We start from the raw sequence: 21920 nt of genomic DNA, 5'->3' as shown, positions 1-21920 counted from the left end.
TTCTTGTACTTGTCCTCTGAGCTTTATCAAAAAAGTAGTTTGCACAATAGATTTTTAAGTGTTTTTAAAAACTAAAATGGTTTGTTCTGTTCATGAACAGACCTGGGCCAACTCCCACAAGCTTTCTCTGTAAGTAAAAACTAATATTAATCAAATCTGTTGTAATATTTTTCTTGGGCCATTTTTTCAAAGTGTTAGGGAAAGACTGATTTGGCTCAGCTCAGCCAATGCACTGGTCACAGCTGTAAGACATCTTCATGGAGCAGTAATCTGTTTCACACAACATGGTCCTTGGCTCAGCTAGGAGAGTTGCAGCTGTCAGGAATGGAGACCAACACAGACCTGTAGAAAGTGCTGGAGGTAGTTATACCTAATGATGATTTTGGCTAACCATGATTTTCCATGGCCTTATATCATTCCCATCTGCCTAAAGTACCAATAGATGAACATACAAGTCTCAAGGATCATTTACTTAATCTCTCTTTCAAGCTTTCATCTAACATTCTCAAAAGAGGATTTGGAAATAACATAGGAACTAGCACAGAAATTGTCCATAGTTACTAAAATAAGAGAACTACATGTCGCCGATTCAGTAAAACTCTGGATCTACTCAGCAATGCCAGACTGTTGGAAACTTTTGTCATGCTTACTGTTAAGGATCAAAAAACACGAAAAGGCAGTATATCATCTGACATAACTAAATGAAACCTTATCCTAAATTAACTCTGGTACAAATCAGATTCTAAATGACAATGTAGGCCAGTAAGTTGCTTAAAGCAGACACCAAAGCAATCTCAGTTTTACTTACAAAAATGCAATTTCATTTTTATACATGTGCCTTTGCATAGTCCCCCTGCAGTAAAGACACCACAGAAGAAGTGCTCACCACCTCTCCTGTGCAGAGACAGCCCTGTAAGCTGAGTGTACGCTTCATAAAAAAGGTTGTTCATGCCTATGCTACATTTTTGCATTTGACTGTGACAATAATAGAAAATTATAGGCCAGCAAACATGGTGCAATTACCATATTTTGAATGGGATGTGACACTTTCAAGCCCTTCTCGCCTTGTGCCCCATATGCATGTAGATCAACAATTGCTTTGCATGCGCACATCTGGAGAAGGTTAAGTAAGTGGCTGAATGAGCAATACCCTGCACACCTGTGGGAATATGAACGAGGTTGCTTCCCTCGCTTACATGTGGAGAATAAAGAGAAAGCATTGCTGTACCATGAATACATCCACTGGGATGGTGGAGGCCTGGATGCTGGGCTGTGAAGTCTAAGGGTGGGAGATTGAGCTGATCCAGACCCTGACCTGCAGACTGATGTCCCAGCCCAGCCTTGGCCCATCCCCAACCCCACTGAAGTGCCTGATTCCTGGACTGGGGCTGCCCCCAACCTGCCCTGCTCCCTCATGGGGGCAGTGGGACAGGCCCTGGCTGCAAGGAACTGTCCTGCCAACATGGAGAGTGCCCTCAGCTCCAGGCCCCAGCCGTCATCCCCTGCGGCACCCTGACATCCTTGTTCTATCAAGAGAAAGCTCAGATCCCAAAGTGACAGGCTTCAGACAATGAAGGATTCCAGTCCTTGCAAGATCAACACAGCTTTGAGAGCATCTCTTAGCCTGGATCCTTTAGGGGACCAGCAGCACCTTGCTTCTTGATCCAAGGGTCGGGGAAGCAGAACAGTACCAATATATTCACTTTTGTCTCTTCCAGAAGTTGCAGAAGGGTAAAGGTGAGCTTCTACCTCCAACAGAGAGATGCCTCATGGAAGTTACATCAATCCCAGGGGTGTCAACAGCTGCATGCGAGAGTTCAGGTCATAGTTTTAGGCTTAGTCCACTTAAGTCCTCTTAAATCTTACTTAGTGAAGATCCTAAGTTGTTTACAGGTCTTAGCCTTGCGTGAGTTGTGGGCTTGGCATTATATAACTACACAGCAATTGACTTTGTGACTTAATGTCACATACAAAGAACCACTATTGACCATCAAAGGTTAATTAATATCTAAAAGTCCCTGTATAACTCAATCAGTTTACTTATTGAGGCTATCTTAGATGATAGCCAATGAACACCACAATATTTATGCTACAAACACCTAGATTAGTTACCATGCTATTTCCTTTCAAGATGCACCAGTTCAAACATCATTGATCCTCTAACATGAGATGGAAAACAAGAGTGTCTAAGGAACCTGTTCCAGAAAAAATTTAGTACTCCCAAAAACTGATTTGGAAAGAACTTCACTGAAACTGTCAGCCGTGGGAAACAGCCAATGAATTAAAATAATGCGATACAAAAACTACACCAAAGAAGCACAGAAATGTCAAAAACATTATAAACCGAAGAGGAAGAAAAGAATGTAAGCACTGTGTTTCTTATAAACTTTCAGAAGTTAAAAAGTTAGTACTTTTCACGAAAAATAATAAATTCTTACAGGCTTTTAGAAGCCTGTTGGGGAAAGGTCTTGCAAAGCTTCGGATGTTTATTTACAAAGATATGAGAGTCTTCTTGCATTTGACATTCATGGCACGAACGCAATACAGTGCCAGAGGAATGCTGCTGTAGTGCAGAGCCCTGCAGTGAGTAGTTAATCCCATGGAAAAATGTCATTACAAAGATACCAAGTGAGGTACCTAATCACCCTATTTCCAGATAGATCATATCTAACCTATAGCCTAATTTTTATACCCAACGATTACCTAACCCAGGCTGGTTTTTTTCTTTGGTCAGTTCTTGCTGTAAGGGTGGAAAGAGTGCCTTTTATGACCTGTCTTCCTTCGTGATTCCCTTTGACTCAGACACTGCTTACTTCTGTCCTCCCACATGGATGTGTACCAAAAGTTCCTTCCTCCATCTCCAGATGCCTGGATGACACAGTCTGCCACTAAGACCCTCAGCCTGACTTTGCAGAACAGCCGTGCTAATCTCAACCCCCCTCCTCACCTTCCAGCCTGCCCTCCAGAAGCTGATGTCTTCCCCATAGAGCATGGGATGAGGGCTGTTGGTCACATCATGGGACAGGGGGCACAGTGGCTACTACACTGGGGGCTGTGGGAGTCTTGAGATCCTGAACGAAGGGACACTTCTTGGAGACTCTCTCTTAAATTTCAGCCAGCCTTCATGAACCATGTCTGAACTTTGATTTGTTGAGTTTGGCCCAACCTGGGCTGGGATTGAGAGGATAACAAAATTAACATCTCTGCCACAAAGGTCACTGGGATGAATTTCAAGTCGCAGCTCCAAAGCCTGAAGTTTTCCCAGGCAAGCACCACCAGAGTGTTATTTAATATACTGCAGTACAGTGCATTTCCCCCCAGCCTTGCTCTCAGAAACAGCTGAGCCATTTTGGTGGGCATTTGCAAGCATTACAATCCGCTGAAAGCTGTCCCTGAGCACAGGAAATGTTGGACAAGCAGCTTCCTCTTGCTTGTACACAGCAAAAGATCTGTGCTGAAAATCACCGTGTTCCTCAAGAGGTTTAAGGCAGTACAGACACAAAGAGCTCAGTGGATCTTATTTTACTTTATTATTATTTGTACAATTTTGTGGAAAGAGGGCCTTATCCTTTGCCCTGCTCCTAGACATACTTTAAAAATAAAGTTATGCAAACAGGCAAATTCATAATTCCTCCTCTGAACAATATATTACTATGAAGCATAATCCAAAAGCTGAAATAGAGTTAGACTTCTTACTGGCTTCCACCAGACTCTTCTTCTCTCTCACATATATAGAAAACAAAAGCTTTTCCTGAAAGTCAGTAAAAGGTGACCTTTTCTACATGGTTTGCGCCTTGGGAATATTCCTTAAAATGGTGCAAAATGACGTTTCTTAGTAGAACTTACTGAAAAACCTGTTGTGCATGAGCAAATATTATGTGTATCAACATGTATTTTGAGAAAGGTGTTCCCTGCATTAGCAAAATGGACAGTTCTCATTGAAAAACACCTGCTCTTTTCATTGTCATTGGGCAGAAAGTTTCTAGCTACTTCAAACCACAAAAGAAAGTAATGAACTTCAGATTCTTGGGTTTCTTGATGTAGAAGAGTCACCAGATAACAGGTAAAGCTATACTGGCAGGATTGATCACTTGGCGCACCATGTGGTCTTGTCTGAGCATACCTACTCTCATAAAACCACAGCATCCAAGACAGAGCTGAGCTACCATGCCAATGTTGCAGCTGGAAACTGAAGCATAGGGAGGCCAGAGCCCCACAACAGTGATCAGGTGCCAGACTCCACTGAAATCACTTGTCCCTGGACATCCACGTGTGTTAGGTTCCTGGGAAATTCAGGGTCAAAGGGCCATGCCAAACTTCCACAGGGACCCCAACCTATTTAATACAAATCCTACATGATTTCCCTACCAGTGGTTTGGCATGTATACCTCAGTTGCCAGAGTAATATAAATGCAAACCAAGCGTAGCAGTTTAATGAACCTTTTTCCCCTCTTTTTTTTTCCTCATTTAAAAAAAAAATAGATGAAGCCCCAGAAGATAAATGAGAAGTCAACAACTATTGCCACTGTTCCAACTCTAGAGTTTCTTCTTCATCAGTTCAAGAATTTCTCTGTATACTTCTTGGTATGCTTTCACACCCCAAAGAAAATCAAAGTGGACAAATTCAGGAATATACTTTTTGTATGCCACATTGGTTATACGAGGTAATGTTATATTAACATCTTCAGGGGCTGAAATCCAGTCCTTGCCACCATACCATGCAGCAAGTGGTGTTTTCATATTTTCCAGCTGATAGAAGGGAGGCGTAGTCTGGAAGACAAATAAGATAGCTTGAAAAGGGAAAGGCTGCAGAGTCATGTGCAAGTCTAAAACACAATGAATTCCTGCATCACTGGATTACTACTTGGAATTTCTTGTCTATCCAGTGGGACAACACAGAGACTATCACTGGAGATCCTGCCTTGGACTCCCACAGTTTTCATTGGAGAGTCAAAAAGTCAACGCTGAAAAACATCATAGAACTCTTCTTTGTAAGAAAGGTATTAATTTGACTATGCAAGGTAGTTTCCATAAATCCAAGCCTACCCCAGTCCGAGTCACAGGAATATTTTCACTGTCATTTTCTCTCTTTTCTTTTCCTTTAAAACTGACAAATAAGAACAGTTTTCTCTTACCTGGTTATAATGGAGCATGTTGTCCTTGCCGTAATCATAATATTTGAATTCCCCTGTTAGATAGAGCTGGAAAAGAAAGAGAGATATATTTATTTTCTATGTATCACAGGGGAACATAAGAATGATAAAAGCAGATGAGAAAGAGTGGAAAACTGGTTTACCCTTGCATATTTTGCAAGATCAGAATGAAAAACAATTTCTGATTGTTTAATCTATTCTATTAAGAGCAAAAAAACTGGACAAATTTAGTGTGCTAACTGATGCCTTAGAAATTATGTATTTCTCTTAAAAATTGTAATAAATTGACAGACTAATTGGACAGAAATGTTTTAGGATGTTTTTTTTGAAATGTCGGATGTGTCATTTCAAATGTAGATAGAAGACCAGGTTTCATATTCCTCTGGGATTGAGGAGGAGGAATTTTGTCCATAAAAATGATGTCACTATCAAACAGTGATTTGTTTTCACTTAATTGATCAGAACAACACTTGCGATATCTACAGGAATCAAATTCCCATCTTGTATTGGGCAGACTGCACTACTGCAGGCAGCCAACTTGTCCTTTCTCTATGCATATGTGGGTCTCTGCAGTGTAGTGCAGTAAGAGGAGACCTGGCCTCTGCAGTGTAACAAGCTCCTTTCCTCCTCATGGTCCAGTGGAGGCTGGGCAGCTGGAGCCTGGACCCTGGGCCAGCAGGGAGCTTGCTGCCAGCTGTCAGAGGCAGGAGCTGGAGATGGCCAGGGAACCGTGCTGCTCCTGTGGAACAATTCTGCCCAGATGACTTGGTGACACTAATTGTCACACATGTGCTAGCACCTTTCAGGAGGAGAGCTTGACCATCAGGAGGAACTCAGCACAGCCTGCAAATTTGCCTGGCATGGGTCACATCTCTCCTGTGCACACACAGCCTACCTACAGCAACCTGCTGCTCCCAACCCTCCTCCTCTCTGGGGTGACTGGAGAGCCTCAAAGTGTAAATGTCTGGAGGCTGAGGTCTGTCCACCACCTGAGGTGGTATCTAGAGTACAACCAAGAGCTAGCTTCAAAGAAGATGCAATTCAGGCCTTTGGGCAAATTTCCTTTGACTGYCATAGTCAATGTCTACAACAGAAGAATATGAATCAATGTATGTTTTCAATGATTAATAGTTATTGATAATGACTCTGTTGACCCTCAGCTTTTAGCCTTTACTCTAACATCTCTTGTGTTGGTTTATTTTCAGTCTTTTGCTTCCAGCTCCAGCTCCTACCAGATCCAAAAACTCTGGCTTATTGTTTGCTGAAAGTCATGGTCAAAAGAGCTGCATCCGCACCACCATTTCATGTCAGATTTTCACTTTCTGTCTAACATAACTCTGCAGGGAGAGCAGTGCAGAAATTATACCTAAGTATTGAGAAAAGGGCCTTGGTAGCTGAGAGAAGAAAACATGGGTCCTGGTTGCATGTTATCTTATTCTGCAGCAGGAAATATTACCTGGCGCCAATGTAGCATGTTTTTCAGGGATGTTGAATCTGGGTAGCGGGACAGATAGACATCTATGCGGCTCTGCAAGAACACGTTGGAGAGATTTATTCTCTGTGTGGAGGGGAATCCCATTTGAACTAAATTTGATCCAGTTCAGTAGCCACAAAATGGATCTTTCACTCACTCAGGCTAGCTGGATCTTTTATTCACACAAACTGCTTCATTTTAGCTCTGTGAAGGCATCGCTCAGCCATGCTCCATGTGAACACACACTGCAGACAGCAGCAGAAAGGGTGCCAGAGAGCTCCCTCCAGTAAGCCTAGCAATTTTCATGAGATACTGGGTCGTGATAGGAGAAGATATGTTTTTCAAACAAAAGCAGAACTCTGTATTTTGAGCTCAGGGTCCTTTTGCAAAGACGATGTGCAGCATATCACAACAGCTTACACATTAACACATTCCATCCTTGGAAAACTAAACAATGGCATCAATGCTTTCCTTCAGAAACAGTGGCCCAGCTCTGCTTGGGCCCAGCCCTGGCCAAGTTGTTATTGTTTGGTACTCTCAATGGATCTGTCACCACTTTTACTCGCAGAAGCTGTCTCTGAGAGGATCTAGCACTTGATATTCCAGTTGGACCTAAAGAAACAGTCCTTCCCCCTGTGACTGGTGCCATCCAGGACAGGCCCCAAATGGTGGGGGATCTCCATCCTCAGGGATTGCCCAGACTTGCCTGGACACAACCTGAGCAACCTGCTCTAGCTGCAATGTTGGCTCTGCTAGAGCTGGGGTTGGACTGGAGCCCTCCACCCAGGGGTGCTTCCAGCCTGAATTATTCTATGACTTATTCTATATTATTCTATGTTCAGTGTAGTGGAGCACAGGGAAAAGCTTATATTAGTGGTCAAATATGTTTTAAAGGATCATAGTCTGAAGAATCYGAGGGCCTACCTCTCTCAGCAGTCAACTGTAGGGGAGTTCATTTCGTAATAACACATTTTTGCTGTTAAAACATCTGTGAACTAACAACTTGCTTAGTGAAAAAGAAACCACAAAAGTCCCAGGAATACTGAATTAATTCCTGCTTTCTCCCCTTCTGCACCATCCACTTTAGCAGGACAACAAGCTCAGTGAATCCATGACTTTATGAACACTCCAGGCTTCCCTCTTCACATTGCTATGGTGTCAATGCAAAAGCATCCAGCCTTTCAGGGCAGGTGTCAAAGGCCAGATTTTTTTGCCAGAATGAAAGATGTAACAGGTCAGGAGAATGCAGCTAATTTACAGCACTGTTTTAGCTGCATTTGATGCACTACATCGTTCAAGTCTTTGAGTCTTTTGCCTGACTCACAAACCACTAGGTCCCGGAGCATCCCATCCCATCTCTCTTCTGGGATGCCTGCAGTACAAAGTTAGCGGTATAGCCAGCCCAGAAGTCTGTCCCACTTTCAAAAGTGAATGCAAACAGGATACTTACTCTTTTTCTGAAGTTAATTGCACATCCATATCAGGCTCAAACAATGCAAGACTAGGTCACTCAAGAAGGAATCTGGAGTGTACATACCACATTTAAGCTGTTGGTAAACCCACCAGGCAAGTAAAGGACCAAGGAGCAAAGGCTTTTAAAGATCGAATAGCCACACAGTCGGGAAGTCACCTGCTGCAATATCTCACCATTATCGAAGACCACTGTGCGTCCTAAAATGAGCTGTGAAATTCAAAGGCATCAGTGTGGTTCATATAACTCTTACACGGCACTCAGAAGAGGGCCCACAAAGAGAGGACAAACCTCTGGAGACGACTTCCCAAGACAGGAACCAAGGCCCTGGCACCATGTGGCCGACCCCGACACAGAGTGTTCTGGGACATGCACTGAGCCTTGTGGATCAGGAAAGCTGTGGCTGCAGCTCTGTCTACAGGGGCATCTCAGACCACCTGAACTCGCTCTGCATCTGCCTTTGATTGGTGTCTGCATGGTATGCTGTGCCATCAAGGTGTAACACAGAGACAGCCACGAGCACTGAGTACACTCACTCCCACGCCTTCTGTATGAGCATGAAAGTTGGCCTGGAGGCAAGACTGGCAGGTCCCTCTCCACCCTTTGAATGGACTCATGCTCTTACTCAGCTTCCAGGTGTTTCCCTGCTCTCTGCTCATCCCTGAAAACTGCTGTCTGCCTTCCTATAGCTTTGCCATGCTTCATAATTCTGTCTTTTGTGACTTTTCAAAAATGATCAGGACCCTGGAAGAGGATGGTTTCTCCTAGGAAGAAGGATCCAGAATTAATATCTAGAAATAGCTCTTTGGCCAGGCCTGGACAGCAAGAGGTTTCACATGGTTTAATGCATCATAGTCTCAAGCGTATAGGTACAAATTTAACCTTTTCAGAACAAATGAACTCAAAGCAAAGGGAATACAGAGGGCAAAGAAATGGAAGTGACATATAAATACTGTGCATCTTGGGTGCTGAGACCTTCACATTCCCACCTTAGTCCATTTGTTTCATCAGCTTCTGCAAACCCTTTTTTCTGCTGAGACCTTTCTGAAGTGCTAACTCAAGAACTGACCACCAGCCCAAGCTTTCAGCCCCTTCTGCTTTCTTCTGCCCAAAAGAGATTGCTGGCAATAAAGGGTAATGCTGGTCTTCGTTCTCCTTCACTGATGATCTCCAAGACCTTTCCTGCCTGACCTTGTACTATAGGCCCAAAGGAGCAGCAGAGGCAGTGAATGTGTGAGGAGGACATACCTTAACCAGTGTCTCAGGAAGGTTTAACAACTTTACCAAGGGTGACTTCATATTTGCGTTTGTAGTAATAGGAGCCAACGCAAAGAACATCTTGATTTTGCGATCCAGCTCAGGAATGGAAGAAAATGCAACGAAACCTGCAAGAGTGGGAAGGAGTCAGACCTTGCCCTGTTATTTCTGAATGAGTTATTGACTCCTAGATGTATGTGCTGGTTGGCAGTACCACTGGAGGCTGCTGTGCTTTGCCAGTGCTACGGCTGGTTGGTGATGTGACCTGAAGCCTTTGTTGCCAACTCATTTCAGCTCCCAGCTTGATAGTTTACTCCAGCTGCAGCTCTCACAGGTCCTCTTAACTGGCAGAAAGCAGGTATCTGACAGCAGTGTTTTATATCAGAAACCTTTGCTGCAATTACTTTTAAAATGTCTCCATCAAAACTGCTCTGTTAATACAAACCAGGATTTTTACCTGCTCTTCCCCCCTCATTGTTATGATGTGCTTTAGTTTATCTTCCCCTTCTATGCTCTCAGGGAAAATACTGCCATTCATGAGGTGCACAGCTTACATGATTCTGCCAGTGCAGATTGCCAGTGATTTCCTCATAAATACCTGTGGTGGTGCCTTGAGAGTAAGCCACATAGTATAATTGCTCCTGTCCAGTTTTCTGCAGAATGTAGTTGATTGTTGCTGGAAGGTCATACATGGCCATTTCATGAAAACTGCAATGAAGATGGGCACATAAAAACATCATTGTTGCTGGCCTTGGGTGCTGAGATCACCAGGCACTACATGACAAATAGTGTTGCTGAGCATTCCCACCAGCATGAATACTGGATCTGTGCTTTGTCCCTCTGGATTGCAAAATCGATTTGCTATTTGTCTTAGAAGATTTACACATTTACACGGGAAAGTGCCATTTGCTCCCATCTCCTGGAGGAACCCTGGAGGCTGGATGAACACCATTTGAACATGAATCTGTATTCTGTTTGCAGAAAAAGGTAAAATTCTTGTCTATACCGTTCACAGCTGCATTAGGGAAAGAATATTTGGGGAGCTGGCTAGGGCTCTAGCACATATGGGCACCCATATCTTGTCATGGAGATGTAAGTGTATGCCCACTGGTAGATCCCACAGCTCTGTCAGTGGAGCTCCAGCCTATGAACGTGCTACCTTATGAAACAAAACAGGCAGATCTACTGGCATTTCTGCTGCTTCCTTGAAAATACCTGTAAGCTGAATATTCCTCCTGGTAAAATGAAAACTCTTTGTGTTTTCTTGACCAGCTGTTCCCTCTGCTGTTTCCTATCCAGACATCATAGCCAGCATCTGCGAGGATGAAGCCGAGGCTGCTGTTGGGCAAGTTAGTAACCCAGTTGCTTCCCTCCAACACTAGGCCATGCTGCAGGAGCACCACAGGTTTTGGAGCTGAAGAAAGAAGAAATGGATCTTTTTTTCTCTCAGCTAACATAATTGACCATTGACACTCCAGATATCACTTTGGCAGCACCCCACTTGGGTTCATCTGCACTGTATACTCAGCTTTTTCGGAAAGGTGTTTTCTTTTTGGTGAGTGAGTAGGCTGTTTGGTAATCCCAGGGCAGAGAAAAATGATAAGCTGGAGTTGAAAAATAAGGTGGAACTGAATGGAGCATGGTGAATCATGCTCGCAGGAAAGCAACTGTGCCCCATGTCTGTCTGGACATTGCGTGTGCCTTCTCCATGGAAATTGCTCTCCTCATGGTGCCCTTTCTCTGGCCATGGTACTCTTGGGTCTGACCAAGAGATGTTGAAAAGCCAGCACACTCTAGGCTTGCCTCCCTCATGCGTGTTTCTCTCATGGCACAGCAAATATCATCCTGCTCCACTGAAAGAGACACAGATCTGGAGGGGTCATCTCTTCCACCCACTTCTGCCCACTTCAAGACATATGGCCAGATCTCAGCACCTCAGAACAAAATTAAGACCTTTTCTACAAAAGACTAAAAAGTCTGATGTGCCATAGGAAGAGAGTGGAAGCGATTTAGTGGTTAGTGGACTGGAAGAGAGAGTGGAGAAAGACTTAGGTTGGAAAGGACCCCTGAAGGTCTGTATTCCAACCCCATACTCAAAGTAGATAGATTCCCAGTTACAGTAGGGTCATCCTAAGGATATCTGAATTCATATGTTGGAGCTGCAACCAGGTTGCAGCATAAAAAGGTTGGATTAAAAGTCCTTTTTTTCTGCTCTTCCTTTGGTCTCTCTGTTTTGTTGTTCTAAGACTCTCAGCTTAAGACTTAAATTTCCACCCTGGAGAGCTGAAGACAAAGAAGTGTCCTAAACAGAAGTCTGGATTATTATGCTTATTTATCACATTAATATGCCAGCCCTCAAATTTCACAGGAGAGTGAGGTCCTGCCAAGTATGCATCACCCTCTCCACTTTGAAACAGTGGTTCAATGCAAGAGCCAGAAGCAGCAGAAATGGCGAGATGACATTAGATTTGACAGGTGATTTATTTTTACTAACAAATGGCTCTTAGCTGCTCCACAAGGAATTCCTTACAGATGCATAGGCCCATGACCTTAGGTCATGGATTTGGTTGTCTTTGAGCAGGTATAAAATTTGGGGCGAGATTTCTCTGTTATGTTCGTTCTCCTTATCTTTTTCCTCTTGTGAAGAATATCCTCTTAGAACAACAAAGCTGGTATGATGCATACATACGTTTCTTCTGCTCCTGAGGTTAATCCAACAGGGAAGGATGTCTCCTTGAGTACCCAGCCTCCCCTGGATCTCTGAATCCCATGACAAGGCAGCCCTGCCAATGGCCTACTCTAGCCAAGCAAAGCTTTCAGGGCTCTGGGACCAAGCAGACTTTCTTCTGGCACTTACTGGGGCAGAACATGCTGGAGCCTTGTGACTCTGCTTCATGGGAGGTACCTGTACTTCCCAAGTTGTCTCTGCCATGAGGAATTCTCTGCATGATGAGGTAATAGCCGTCAACTGTCACGACTTCGTGTTCCTCGTAGGGGTACCCATGGTAGCGAACAATTTCACCCTGAAGGAAAGAAAATAAAGAGTGGGACAAGTCACCAGGCAGGTGAAGGATCTCCATCCTGGGGGCTTTCAGTGTTCAGCTGGGCCAAGCCACAGCCATTCTGATCCAGTGCTGGTGACTCCTGCTGTGAGCAGGAGGTGAAGTAGGGACCTCCCAAGGCCCCTTTCTCCAATGCTGTTGTGATGTTGTGACTTCAGCTAAAATTCTTGGCAGGTATGAGTTTCCTTCATTCCCTGAGCATGATTCATAAAGAAAAGCACACAGTAGATTTGTATTCTGTGACCAATGTTTCTGAAGAGCTGGGCAGCAATGAGAGGGAACATCCAAACCTGAAACAGCTGTTTTGGCCTAACACTCCCTGGATGAACTATCCCATAAGTCTCTGCTCCATATATAAGCACAGGGAGAAAAAAGCTCTAATAAATCCTTAGCCAAACCCTGGTAAAGATATATAAATGGAGACTGTGGGTTTTGGCCAGACTGGAAAGCTGGTGTTGATATGCTGATATATATTACAGCAACATAAATAACTTGTATGCCCAAGCTTTGAGCTTTTTGGGGTGGACAAGAGAATGTTCACATAACGTGAAAAAGAATGCACAGAAAACACAACTTACAACATCCATGAATGCCTCGGGGCTTGCATCTGTCTTTCCAGTCAGTCCTTCTGACTTTTCAGTACTGCACATTAAATAAGCAATGGTAACAAACAGCCACATCATGGTTCTCTGCAAAACATGTTAACATGGTGAGCGTTTTAGAGATTGATTTTACTGAAACAGAAGCTGGGGATTACATGTATTTCATTTGACATGCACCATGCTTTTATTAATATGTTAGCCTGACCACATGACCAGTGGAATAATTTTTAATTTGAAATCTTGCAGTCTTTTGGTTTTTTAATTGCTCATATTGCTCATTTTGTAAAATGCCAGACTCCATTACATTTTAACAACACATTCTCCATCAGATTCTCATATTCAGAAAAAGAATTTATGTGCCTGTATACATATGCACCCATACCAATACATACACCAATACATCTACACCACACCAACCTGTGCACATTTGATCTCTGAGGAGGTGATTATAGACTATTCATTTAAAGTGATAGCTAGGATAGTCAGAAGAATAGATCACTTGGTTAAATTGTTACCTGGATGAGTCAGAAGTAAATCATCCCAATTTCATCATCTGAATGTTTAGGGTTTTGTTCTTAATATGAAATCAAATAATGCATTTTGTTTGGGCTGTCATTATGGCTGAAAGTAAGATTGTAGTGACTTCAGAATGCATCTGAGCTATTTTTGCAAACCAACGTAAACTTCTGTCCCAGAAGACCTGCTGTTCTTCCTGAGAAGGGTTTGTTTTAGCATGGTCCTACCACAAACCCCCTTATTATCATTCTAGTTGTTGGAGAAAACCCTAGAAATAAAAATTTGTAATAGAAATATAGTCAGAGTCTTTATGCTTAACTACAACCGTTCTCCACAAACACAGTACACTTCTTCTTATCCAGTTTATCAGGTGAGTGGAATAAAGAAGACAAGGAGGGTGGGTTGAGCCTTGAGCCAGGCCCTTCAGGGGTGACTGCATGGGGGTCCCAGTGCTCCTGGGTTTGGGTGGCTTTTATAGTGCAGGCATAACTTCTGTGTGTCCAGAGCTGGAAAGGAACTTAGACCATGCCATGGTCAAACCGGGAAGGCGCAGAGCCCACAGCCATGAGCCAAATTCCAGCCAGATCCATGTGTCTGTGCTGGTCTGCATGTGAAGCAGTGACCACAGTCAGGTGCCAATGGCTTGTATTAAAGCCAGTGCAGGTAACTTGCAATCACCTCTTTGCAAAATATCTTCCTGGTGGATGGAAGGAAGACTGTGTTTCTGTGGTTTCCTAGCTAACCCTAATTTTTCCCTCTCTCTTCTGCTTGAGGAATCAGCTTTCCTTGCTGTAGGAGGTTGGTTTCACGGCCAGGGAGAAGGCAACCTACTCCCTCTGCTGTTCCTGGAGTGCATGCATGGAGGATCATACAGTCACCTCAACACCGGTGGAAAGGATCTCAGGGAGTCCCTACTCAACCTCCCAATTACAGCAGGAGTCACCATCGCCAGGGTCAGGGTGGCCATGGTTTGGCCCAGCTAAGCCCCAACCCCCCCCCAGGATGGAGATCCCCAGCTTCCTGGTGACCAGGGCTGCTCCCCCTCGGGGGGAAAAAAATGTTTCCTCACATCCAACTTGAACCCCCAGGGCTGCAATCTGTGGCCGTTGCCCCTTGTTATATCTCCTGTTGCTGCCGAGAAGGGTTCGGATCCTTGCAGTGCAGTGCGGCTCTCCTCTCCCACAGAAAGGTAGATGGGAGGTCATTCTTGTGATACTCCTAAGGAGCACATGAGTCACTGAGACACCCTGGAAGAGATGGGAGACACAGCGGGGCAGCAGCTGTATGTGGTTCAGTCAGTTCTCAGTGCAGCATTCCTGCAGCTGCCGGGCCCTGGCAGACTTTGGTTTCACTTCTCCTAAGACTATGAGTCTTAACAAAGCAGGATGAGATAAAAAGAGACAAAAAACATTTTTGTGGTGTAATGTCATGAGAATAGTATGCAAAATTAAGGGACGATCCTTGCTTGGGATAACTCTTTCCTCACAACAGCCAACCTGGAAAAATAATCCCTTTGTGAGGTCCCAGGCAATGGATACTCAGCTCAGCAAATGGGCTGATTTAAAGCTCCTGATGATCTTTTGAGGGTTTCAACAGGTTAAAACCTCTTGAAATAACAGCACATTTCCTGATTCCTGAGCGTTCCCACCCCTCCCGAAAGCAGCAACAACTTTCCTTCAGACAGAATATTCCCTGAAGCAGTCTCACCATCTCATCTGTGGGACTCTTCAAACTATCTACAGTTCTCTCCTGGTATCCCTGGGGACAGCCTATCTCCAGGCAGCCTGTGCAAAGACAACTCACATGCTGTGTTGGCACAAAAAAGGAGGAAGAGGTTACCAGTTGCAGTCCAGCTGCAGCGGCAGAAGGGGCTCAGATGCCTTCCTTCCCAAGGTCCGTGGAGGAGGAGGGAGCAGAGCGCTGTCCCTGCTGCCAGAGCACACCACTCGCTCCTATCACGCAATGGGCTATTATTCCTTCTGCTCCACGCATTCGGGAGTGTCACAGATTGCCACTCCCTCTAGTCCATTATCCTGCTAACATGTAATTTACCTGAGGGCTGGAATCTGCTCTGAAAGGAGACACCTGTCCTACCTAGGCTCACTTGTGAATATTTTTGTGGTGCTACAGAACAGCTGAGAGTCAGAAAAAATTATTTCTATCTGGTGCAGCAGAGTGTGAGCTGATATTGCCAGTGACTTCCATAGTCTGAAGGATGTACTGCATATGGACTGCTCTCGACCTCCCTTGGGGCTGGCGGTGCACTGGGGCACTGTGCAGAGCGGGGTTTGTAGTCACACTCTGCCTGATTCACTCCAACGAGCTTGTGCAGGAAATCCACCTGTCTCTCTCCTGCTCTTCTCATAGCTTCCCAGTGTGTAACCAACAGTGGTCTGGAAAAGGAAAACCTCTCCTTTAGCAGTCCCCGAAATGAATGTTGGAGTCTTCTTTAAAAAAATTAAAAAAAAAAAAAAATCCAACCCCAGGGGATGGAAGAAACTGGGGACAAAACTGTGTTTCACTCTCGCTAGCCATGGGGTTCAGTTTCAGAGGGAAGTTGTGTCTTTTCTTACTCTTCTCTAAGGATGCCTGTCTGGACCACAGCAAAATGTTACTTTTTCTGCTAGGTGACTGTACACGCCTGACTTTCAATTACTTCCATCTAGCCAATTATCTCCAGGTATCTGTATGCAGTTACCACAGCCCCCCTCAGTCAATTTTAGCATGCCCTGTAGTTCTCCCTTGGACTTCATCACTTTCCAGTTGGTAATGTTTCTGGCCAAGCACTTGCCACCTGCTCCGCAGTGACTATGGAGCTCTCTTCTGAGAGGTGGGCAAGCAGCGAGCACAGACTGTGGGTGTGTTTTCTGCAACATCGCCTTCCAAGACTCCTCTCAGCTCTTTGCAACATGCCCACGCACTTGCAAGTTCCAGCGACCTAGAGCTTACTTTGCTGAAGCAGCACAGTTTGTGCCTTGGTCTGATTCCTGTCTTCTTTCCTGATGTTAATATCTGCCAGATCTGACTAAGCAATGTTAGCTAAAAAGCAAACATGTGTTCTTTGGAAAATCTAAATAAGACCTCCTTGATTCAAAGCTATAAGAATTGGCCTTTACTAAAGACTAGCTTGAGGCAGCTTGAAGTCCTGGCTCAAGCCTGGCTCACCCTCTCATGAGCAGTGACTCAGACCTGAGTCTGACTCTTCACCCAGAGGGAGAAGAGGAAATGCGGAAAAACAGGATCAAATATGGCGAGACAAGAAACCACATCCCCCTTTTTCCAGCATACACAGACACCAATATAACTTGCCTTCCTTTTAAGGAGAGGCCATCAGAGAGACTGGTTTCCTTCTCATCTAGCTATGGCCACTCCTGATCTCTTTACACCAAGTAGTAATAGTAATTCCCCCAAGCTGAGCTTGATGGAGAGAGGTGCAGAGTGGGAGCTGAGCATTAGGTATGCTCTTCTCCAGTGACTTTCAGTCCTCCATTGCAGCTTGGAGAGGGCTCTTGCTGAAAGAAGGAGATTTTGCAGAAAGAATCCAGCACCTCTGCAGAGGCTTCATATACCACCAGGATGAAGCGATTTCCTGCTGTCCCCTCAATCTGTCTCTGCAGTGGTCTCAGCTGGTATCTCACTATTGCCAGTATTTCAGCCCCATGGATACTCCCTGCCCCTCCCAAAGCTCTGATAAAATCGAGCTGGGAGGCCGCCAGAATGACCTCAATTCACAATGAACTATTGCACAGAATGTTAAGCCACAAATGAGCCAGTATAAACAGCCATAATCAGATCTCTGGAAGCATCAGCATTTCTGCCTTGGAGGCTTATCCGCCATCAGCTGAAATGAGATCTGTGCATGCTGCAGCATGTAGTTCATGGAACATCTGGGCTATGTTTGTATCCCCAGTCACTCAGAGAGTTGTAGAAGAGTTTTATACTAGAGGACTGATAGCTTTGGCCAGCATCGGACAGTGAATGGGGATCTTTGGCATTCAATAGGTATCAAATATCACCTAAGGAGGGAGTTGGTGTAGAGACCTTCTTGGGCTCAGTACCACAGCACAGAATCCACATTTCCAGGCTTAAAAATGAAGATCCTTMGTTTCCAATTGGCAGAAATGAATATGGGTCAATTAAGATCTATTTTTATGAGGGAAGAATGTGTCCTATGATTTTTAACTTGGTTTATGAAGAGACGTCTGAATATCTTCAATGACCTTTGCTCCTCTCTGGGTATTAACGGGGAAGCACTGAGGTGAAAATTTACATTTCCATGGTGTTAACTGTCTGATGCCTCCTGATATAGCAGCACCAGGTCAGCCGCACATTCAAGAGGACTTGGCTCTCTAACGTCAGGTGAATGATTAGCCCTGTCAGATTATAGCTCAGATTTGCAATCTCTCCATCTGCCAAGACCACTGACAGGAAACATGCAAAGACTATAACCCACCGGTTGAGCCCAGCCTTCCTCTTAATACATTTTCAGTATGGCAACATCTTTGGCACACTGAGTTGGTGGGACTCCGCTATCTTGAATGGCCAACGAAATGTTGCGCTCCTTGTGACAATCTTGCAGGTTCCTGATAAAAAGGCATGGGATCTGCACAGACCAGGTGAAAAAGGGGAGAGGGCATGGCCTTGTTTACAACCTACCCTCCATGCACAAGCAAAAGTAAAATGATTCAAATCGTAACATTGAAATTCAGCCCCACAGTTGTTCCCACACAAGCAAAATTCAGTAAAAAGATGCTTCTGGGATGAACCTTCTCTTTTGACAACTGTGACTGAGAGAGTATATCCTAAAATATTCCCTCCACTGGTTTTAGGAAGAAGGGACTCACCCAGACATCCTTCTCACAATCTTCACTTTACCCACTTGTTGAGATTTTGATTTTTTCCTTTCCTTTCATTCTCCTAAAAATATTTTACCTTATTTTTCCTACTGGCTATATTTGCCACTGTAGAAATAATGCATTTCTATTATCTGTCTGAAAAAGGAAGGAAAGACAATTAAAAATCCAGCTACAAAATTAGGATAAAAATGAAGAATTCTCAACATAAAAATCAAGGTTATTTCATATATTTTTGAAATGATTTTCCTCTTATAATGACAAAAACTCAATGAAGGGGAGAGGGAGGAGGGGATTACTCAATAATAATCACACTACTGTTCATCCACAAAGTAAAACATTGGACTGCTTTATCATTGATGCTGATATTGATATTGGATCCCAGCAGAACTGACTTGAACATAGTTTAAGTCACAGGTAAGAATGTCCCAAACATTTAGATTTTATCTGGAGATAGTGTCAGAGGATACAGCTTCTGTCTAGTTGTAAATTAGTGAACAAGAGCCACCAAAGTAGAATAAAAATATTCCTCTACTTTGCAGGCACTCAGAGGTCAAATAAAAGTCTGAAACAGTTGCTGACCACTAGCCCACGTGATAGTCACAGAGGAAAGATGAAATTTTGGACTTTTCTGAACTTTGAAGTAGAGTTTTTGTGGAATTTTAAATTTCTAAATTTTTATTTTTCAAAATTTCATTTTTTGAGTCTTTCTTTTTTCAAATTTTTGTTGCCATTTGAAATTGTTTTTGAATGAGTTTTTTGCAAGATATATGATGTTAGAGGAAATCCCTAATGCCAGGTTCTATTTGTTTTAGTAAAAACCAAGTCACATCAATACAACAGCAACTTTAACAAGGCCCCCTGCTCTCAGAGGGGCTTCCTGCAAAGGCATCAGCACCAGAAGGCAGTAGGGGGAGTCACAAGAGTTTGGAGAGGGAAGGCAACCGAGCAGTTTCACTACAAATGAAGTCGTAAGACCAGCTTGCAAGTTATAACCCACCCATTGTGCTTTCAAGGTACAGTTTGGGAGCATCCTTGGGGGGCTGCATGTCCTTGGACCATGCTCCTGTGGCACGTGACAGTGTAGTAGCTGTGCGCCTTGCGACTCCTGCCCACTCCTTTCTGTAAGTCTCCTCAGGCAGTGATGGTTCCATGCAGGGACCTGAGGGTCTGCCCCAGAGGATAATGCCTGTCGGAAGCCAAGAGTGCTTCCCTTAATGCTTGCCAACATCTTTCCCACTGTTTACAGCTTCTCCAAGATGGGCATGAGAGTGGGGATCCCCTCTGAGCTCCTCTGGCCCTTGACAAGGCACTCCCTTCGTGGGCAGGTGGGTGCAGGTCGCTGGGGGAGCAAGGGAGGTGGTGTACCCTGCACTCGCACCCCAAGCCCCCCTTGCTCCCCACCTGTTTTACCTGGGCCATATCACCTCCCTGCTGCAGTGAGGGAACACAACAGGCTCTTTTTTTCCTATTATCTCCCCTGTTGTGAGGAGAGATGTCCCACCCTCACATAACAACATCAGCCCAAGCATTTGATAAAGGGGGAAGAAGGTCTGGGTTGGCGGCAGGATGCTAAGGGTCTATGATATGAACAGTGTTCATCAGTGAGAATATAAATCCTGGAATACTGTGAAAAGGAGTTACAACTCCATGTCTGCTCAGGAGGTTATCTGAGAGCACAGGATATTTCACGGGGAGGCATGAACTGCTTTCTCTTTTCATTTTTTTGTAGCATAGCTACAGCCAGAAGGCTAGTACCTGTGGCAATGCAGGGAACAGGCTCAGATTTTAATTGCAGTTACTCTTTCCTAAATTGCTCTTTGTTACGTGACCTTTAGCTAGCTACTCTCTGGTTATATAAGTGTGGACATCTGAGATGGAATACTGTGTGTGGGACAGTGCTCCCCTGCAAGAAAAAGGGAAAGTCTGGGCAGCAGAGGGTGCTGTGAAAGCGTTTGTGAGCTAAAGAATCTCCTGAACTCTCAAGGTAGCATTTTTGTATATTTAAAAAGGTTGTGCACCTCCCCTCAGATATGAAGTCTAGTCACGTAGAGCTCTACTGATCCCCAGCAGGGCTGTGGTCTTTACATCCAGAGCACAGCCCTCTGGCACTGCAGGTAAGACAGTGATGGAGAGCAGCAGTACATGGTCATCCCCTCTGTGGTCCAGCTGTGTTTTGGCCATGAGTCCCGCAGAGAGTGGAGGAGCTTGGTGCTCTGGAGACCAGCTCAGACTCCTGAGGAGACTAGGCACTCTTGGTTATGTCTCCTCCTGGTCTTTGTGGTGTCCCAGGGAGTTCAGCACCCATGTTTGGAGAGTGCCCAGGGACATGCTCACCTGCATGAGAAACCACCAGTGGAGTTTGTGCCCCCATGTCTGCCATTCATGCTGTGATCGTAATGACAGGGCAGGGAGGTGCTCAGCACAATATGCACGAGGGTTGTGAGCTAGGTATGGTCCGGGGAGCCCACAGAAGCACAGCCTGCTCTCCARCCTACTGACGCCCAGAAGTGGAAGGGAACTGGCGATTTGGGGAGGCTGATTGCCCCTGCCCGTGCAGGGGATGTGAACCCCAGGACAGAAGCACTGCAGTGATGGAGCCCTCTCTGCTGGAAGGATGGGGAAATGCCAGCTCTGCTTGGGTTCAGCCCTTTCACAATCCATATTATTAACTGCAACTCCACCAACCGTGTTTATGCTGCTTTGTCTGGATTAAGCGTGTTTTCTTTGCATTCATTCCAATGCACTGATAAGTTATCCTAATATTTCAATACCATTAACCAGCACTGGATGTGAATGAGCGTTCAGGCTCATTCTCCAGGTTCCCATGTGGTGGTCTCGGGTTTCACTTGGAAGTTAAGCTCCGCAGATATGCAGGAGATGTTTCCAATGTGAGCAAGAAGATTTTTTAACTCCAGGGATAATAAGCCTGCCTAACAGCCTTAATTTGCTCTGGGATTTCTGTTCCAAAAGATCTGTTGCAAGAGATTTTCTAGTTCTAGGGAAAATGAGAGTTTGAAACGTCTTCATTTGCAGGGAAGTAAGCAGTTCTGTTTCACTCACACCAGCACAAAACATGAGCACTGTGTGCTGGGAAGCTCTATGCAGAGTGGTAGAGCAGTGTCTTATCAGGCTCCTGCTTAGATGGCAGGGTGTATGGCATGTGGATGTGCTGCATTGGCCAAGGGGCAGGTACAGCCCTGGTGCTTCATGTTCCCACACTCCATCCTCAGGTCCCACCACATTTCTCAACTCCTGCTTGGTAAGAGAAAGTGCACCCCTGGGCTGGGGCCTCTGGTCTGACCCCAGCTCTAGCAGGGCCAACATCGCAGCTACAGCAGGTTGCTCAAGGCCCTGTCCAGGCAAGTCTGGACAATCCTCAAAAATGGAGAGCACCCACTGCTTGGGGACCTGCCCCAGGGCAGCACCAGGCACATGGAGAAGGACTGTGTCCTAGGGCCAGCCGGGATTTCCCATATTGCAGTTTGTGCCATAGTCTCATGCTTTCACTGTGCCCCTCTGAGCAGAGTCT

General features: G+C 44.8%; 1 protein-coding gene across 1 annotated transcript; it reads right to left on the bottom strand.

Moving 5' to 3' along the window:
* Nucleotides 1-4536: 4536 nt before the first annotated feature.
* On the bottom strand, nucleotides 4537-13100 carry LOC112977212 (lipase member M-like). The gene is made up of 9 exons (XM_026089271.1): nucleotides 12996-13100; nucleotides 12213-12378; nucleotides 10571-10769; nucleotides 9954-10063; nucleotides 9347-9483; nucleotides 8165-8308; nucleotides 6610-6681; nucleotides 5136-5201; nucleotides 4537-4770 (listed from the first exon to the last, which is right to left on the bottom strand). Exons 1-9 carry the CDS (start codon nucleotides 13098-13100, stop codon nucleotides 4537-4539), a joined length of 1233 nt encoding a protein of 410 aa, XP_025945056.1.
* Nucleotides 13101-21920: the final 8820 nt, after the last annotated feature.

This window comes from Apteryx rowi, unplaced genomic scaffold (genome assembly GCF_003343035.1).
Source record: "Apteryx rowi isolate R43461 unplaced genomic scaffold, aptRow1 scaffold_807, whole genome shotgun sequence".
Classification (NCBI taxonomy): Eukaryota; Metazoa; Chordata; class Aves; order Apterygiformes; family Apterygidae; genus Apteryx; species Apteryx rowi.
Note: the sequence above shows the minus strand (reverse complement) of the source record. Positions and strands in the feature narration are given on the sequence as shown.

What these genes read in the sequence shown, in the direction of transcription:
- LOC112977212 (XM_026089271.1), bottom strand. Translation starts at nt 13,100, where the DNA reads ATGATGTGGCTGTTTGTTACCATTGCTTATTTAATGTGCAGTACTGAA. An exon ending in CCGAGGCATTCATGGATGTT is followed by an intron (nt 12,379 to 12,995) that starts GTAAGTTGTGTT and finishes TCTTTCCTTCAG; the next exon opens with GGTGAAATTGTTCGCTACCA. An exon ending in GAGGAATATTCAGCTTACAG is followed by an intron (nt 10,064 to 10,570) that starts GTATTTTCAAGG and finishes TCTTCATTGCAG; the next exon opens with TTTTCATGAAATGGCCATGT.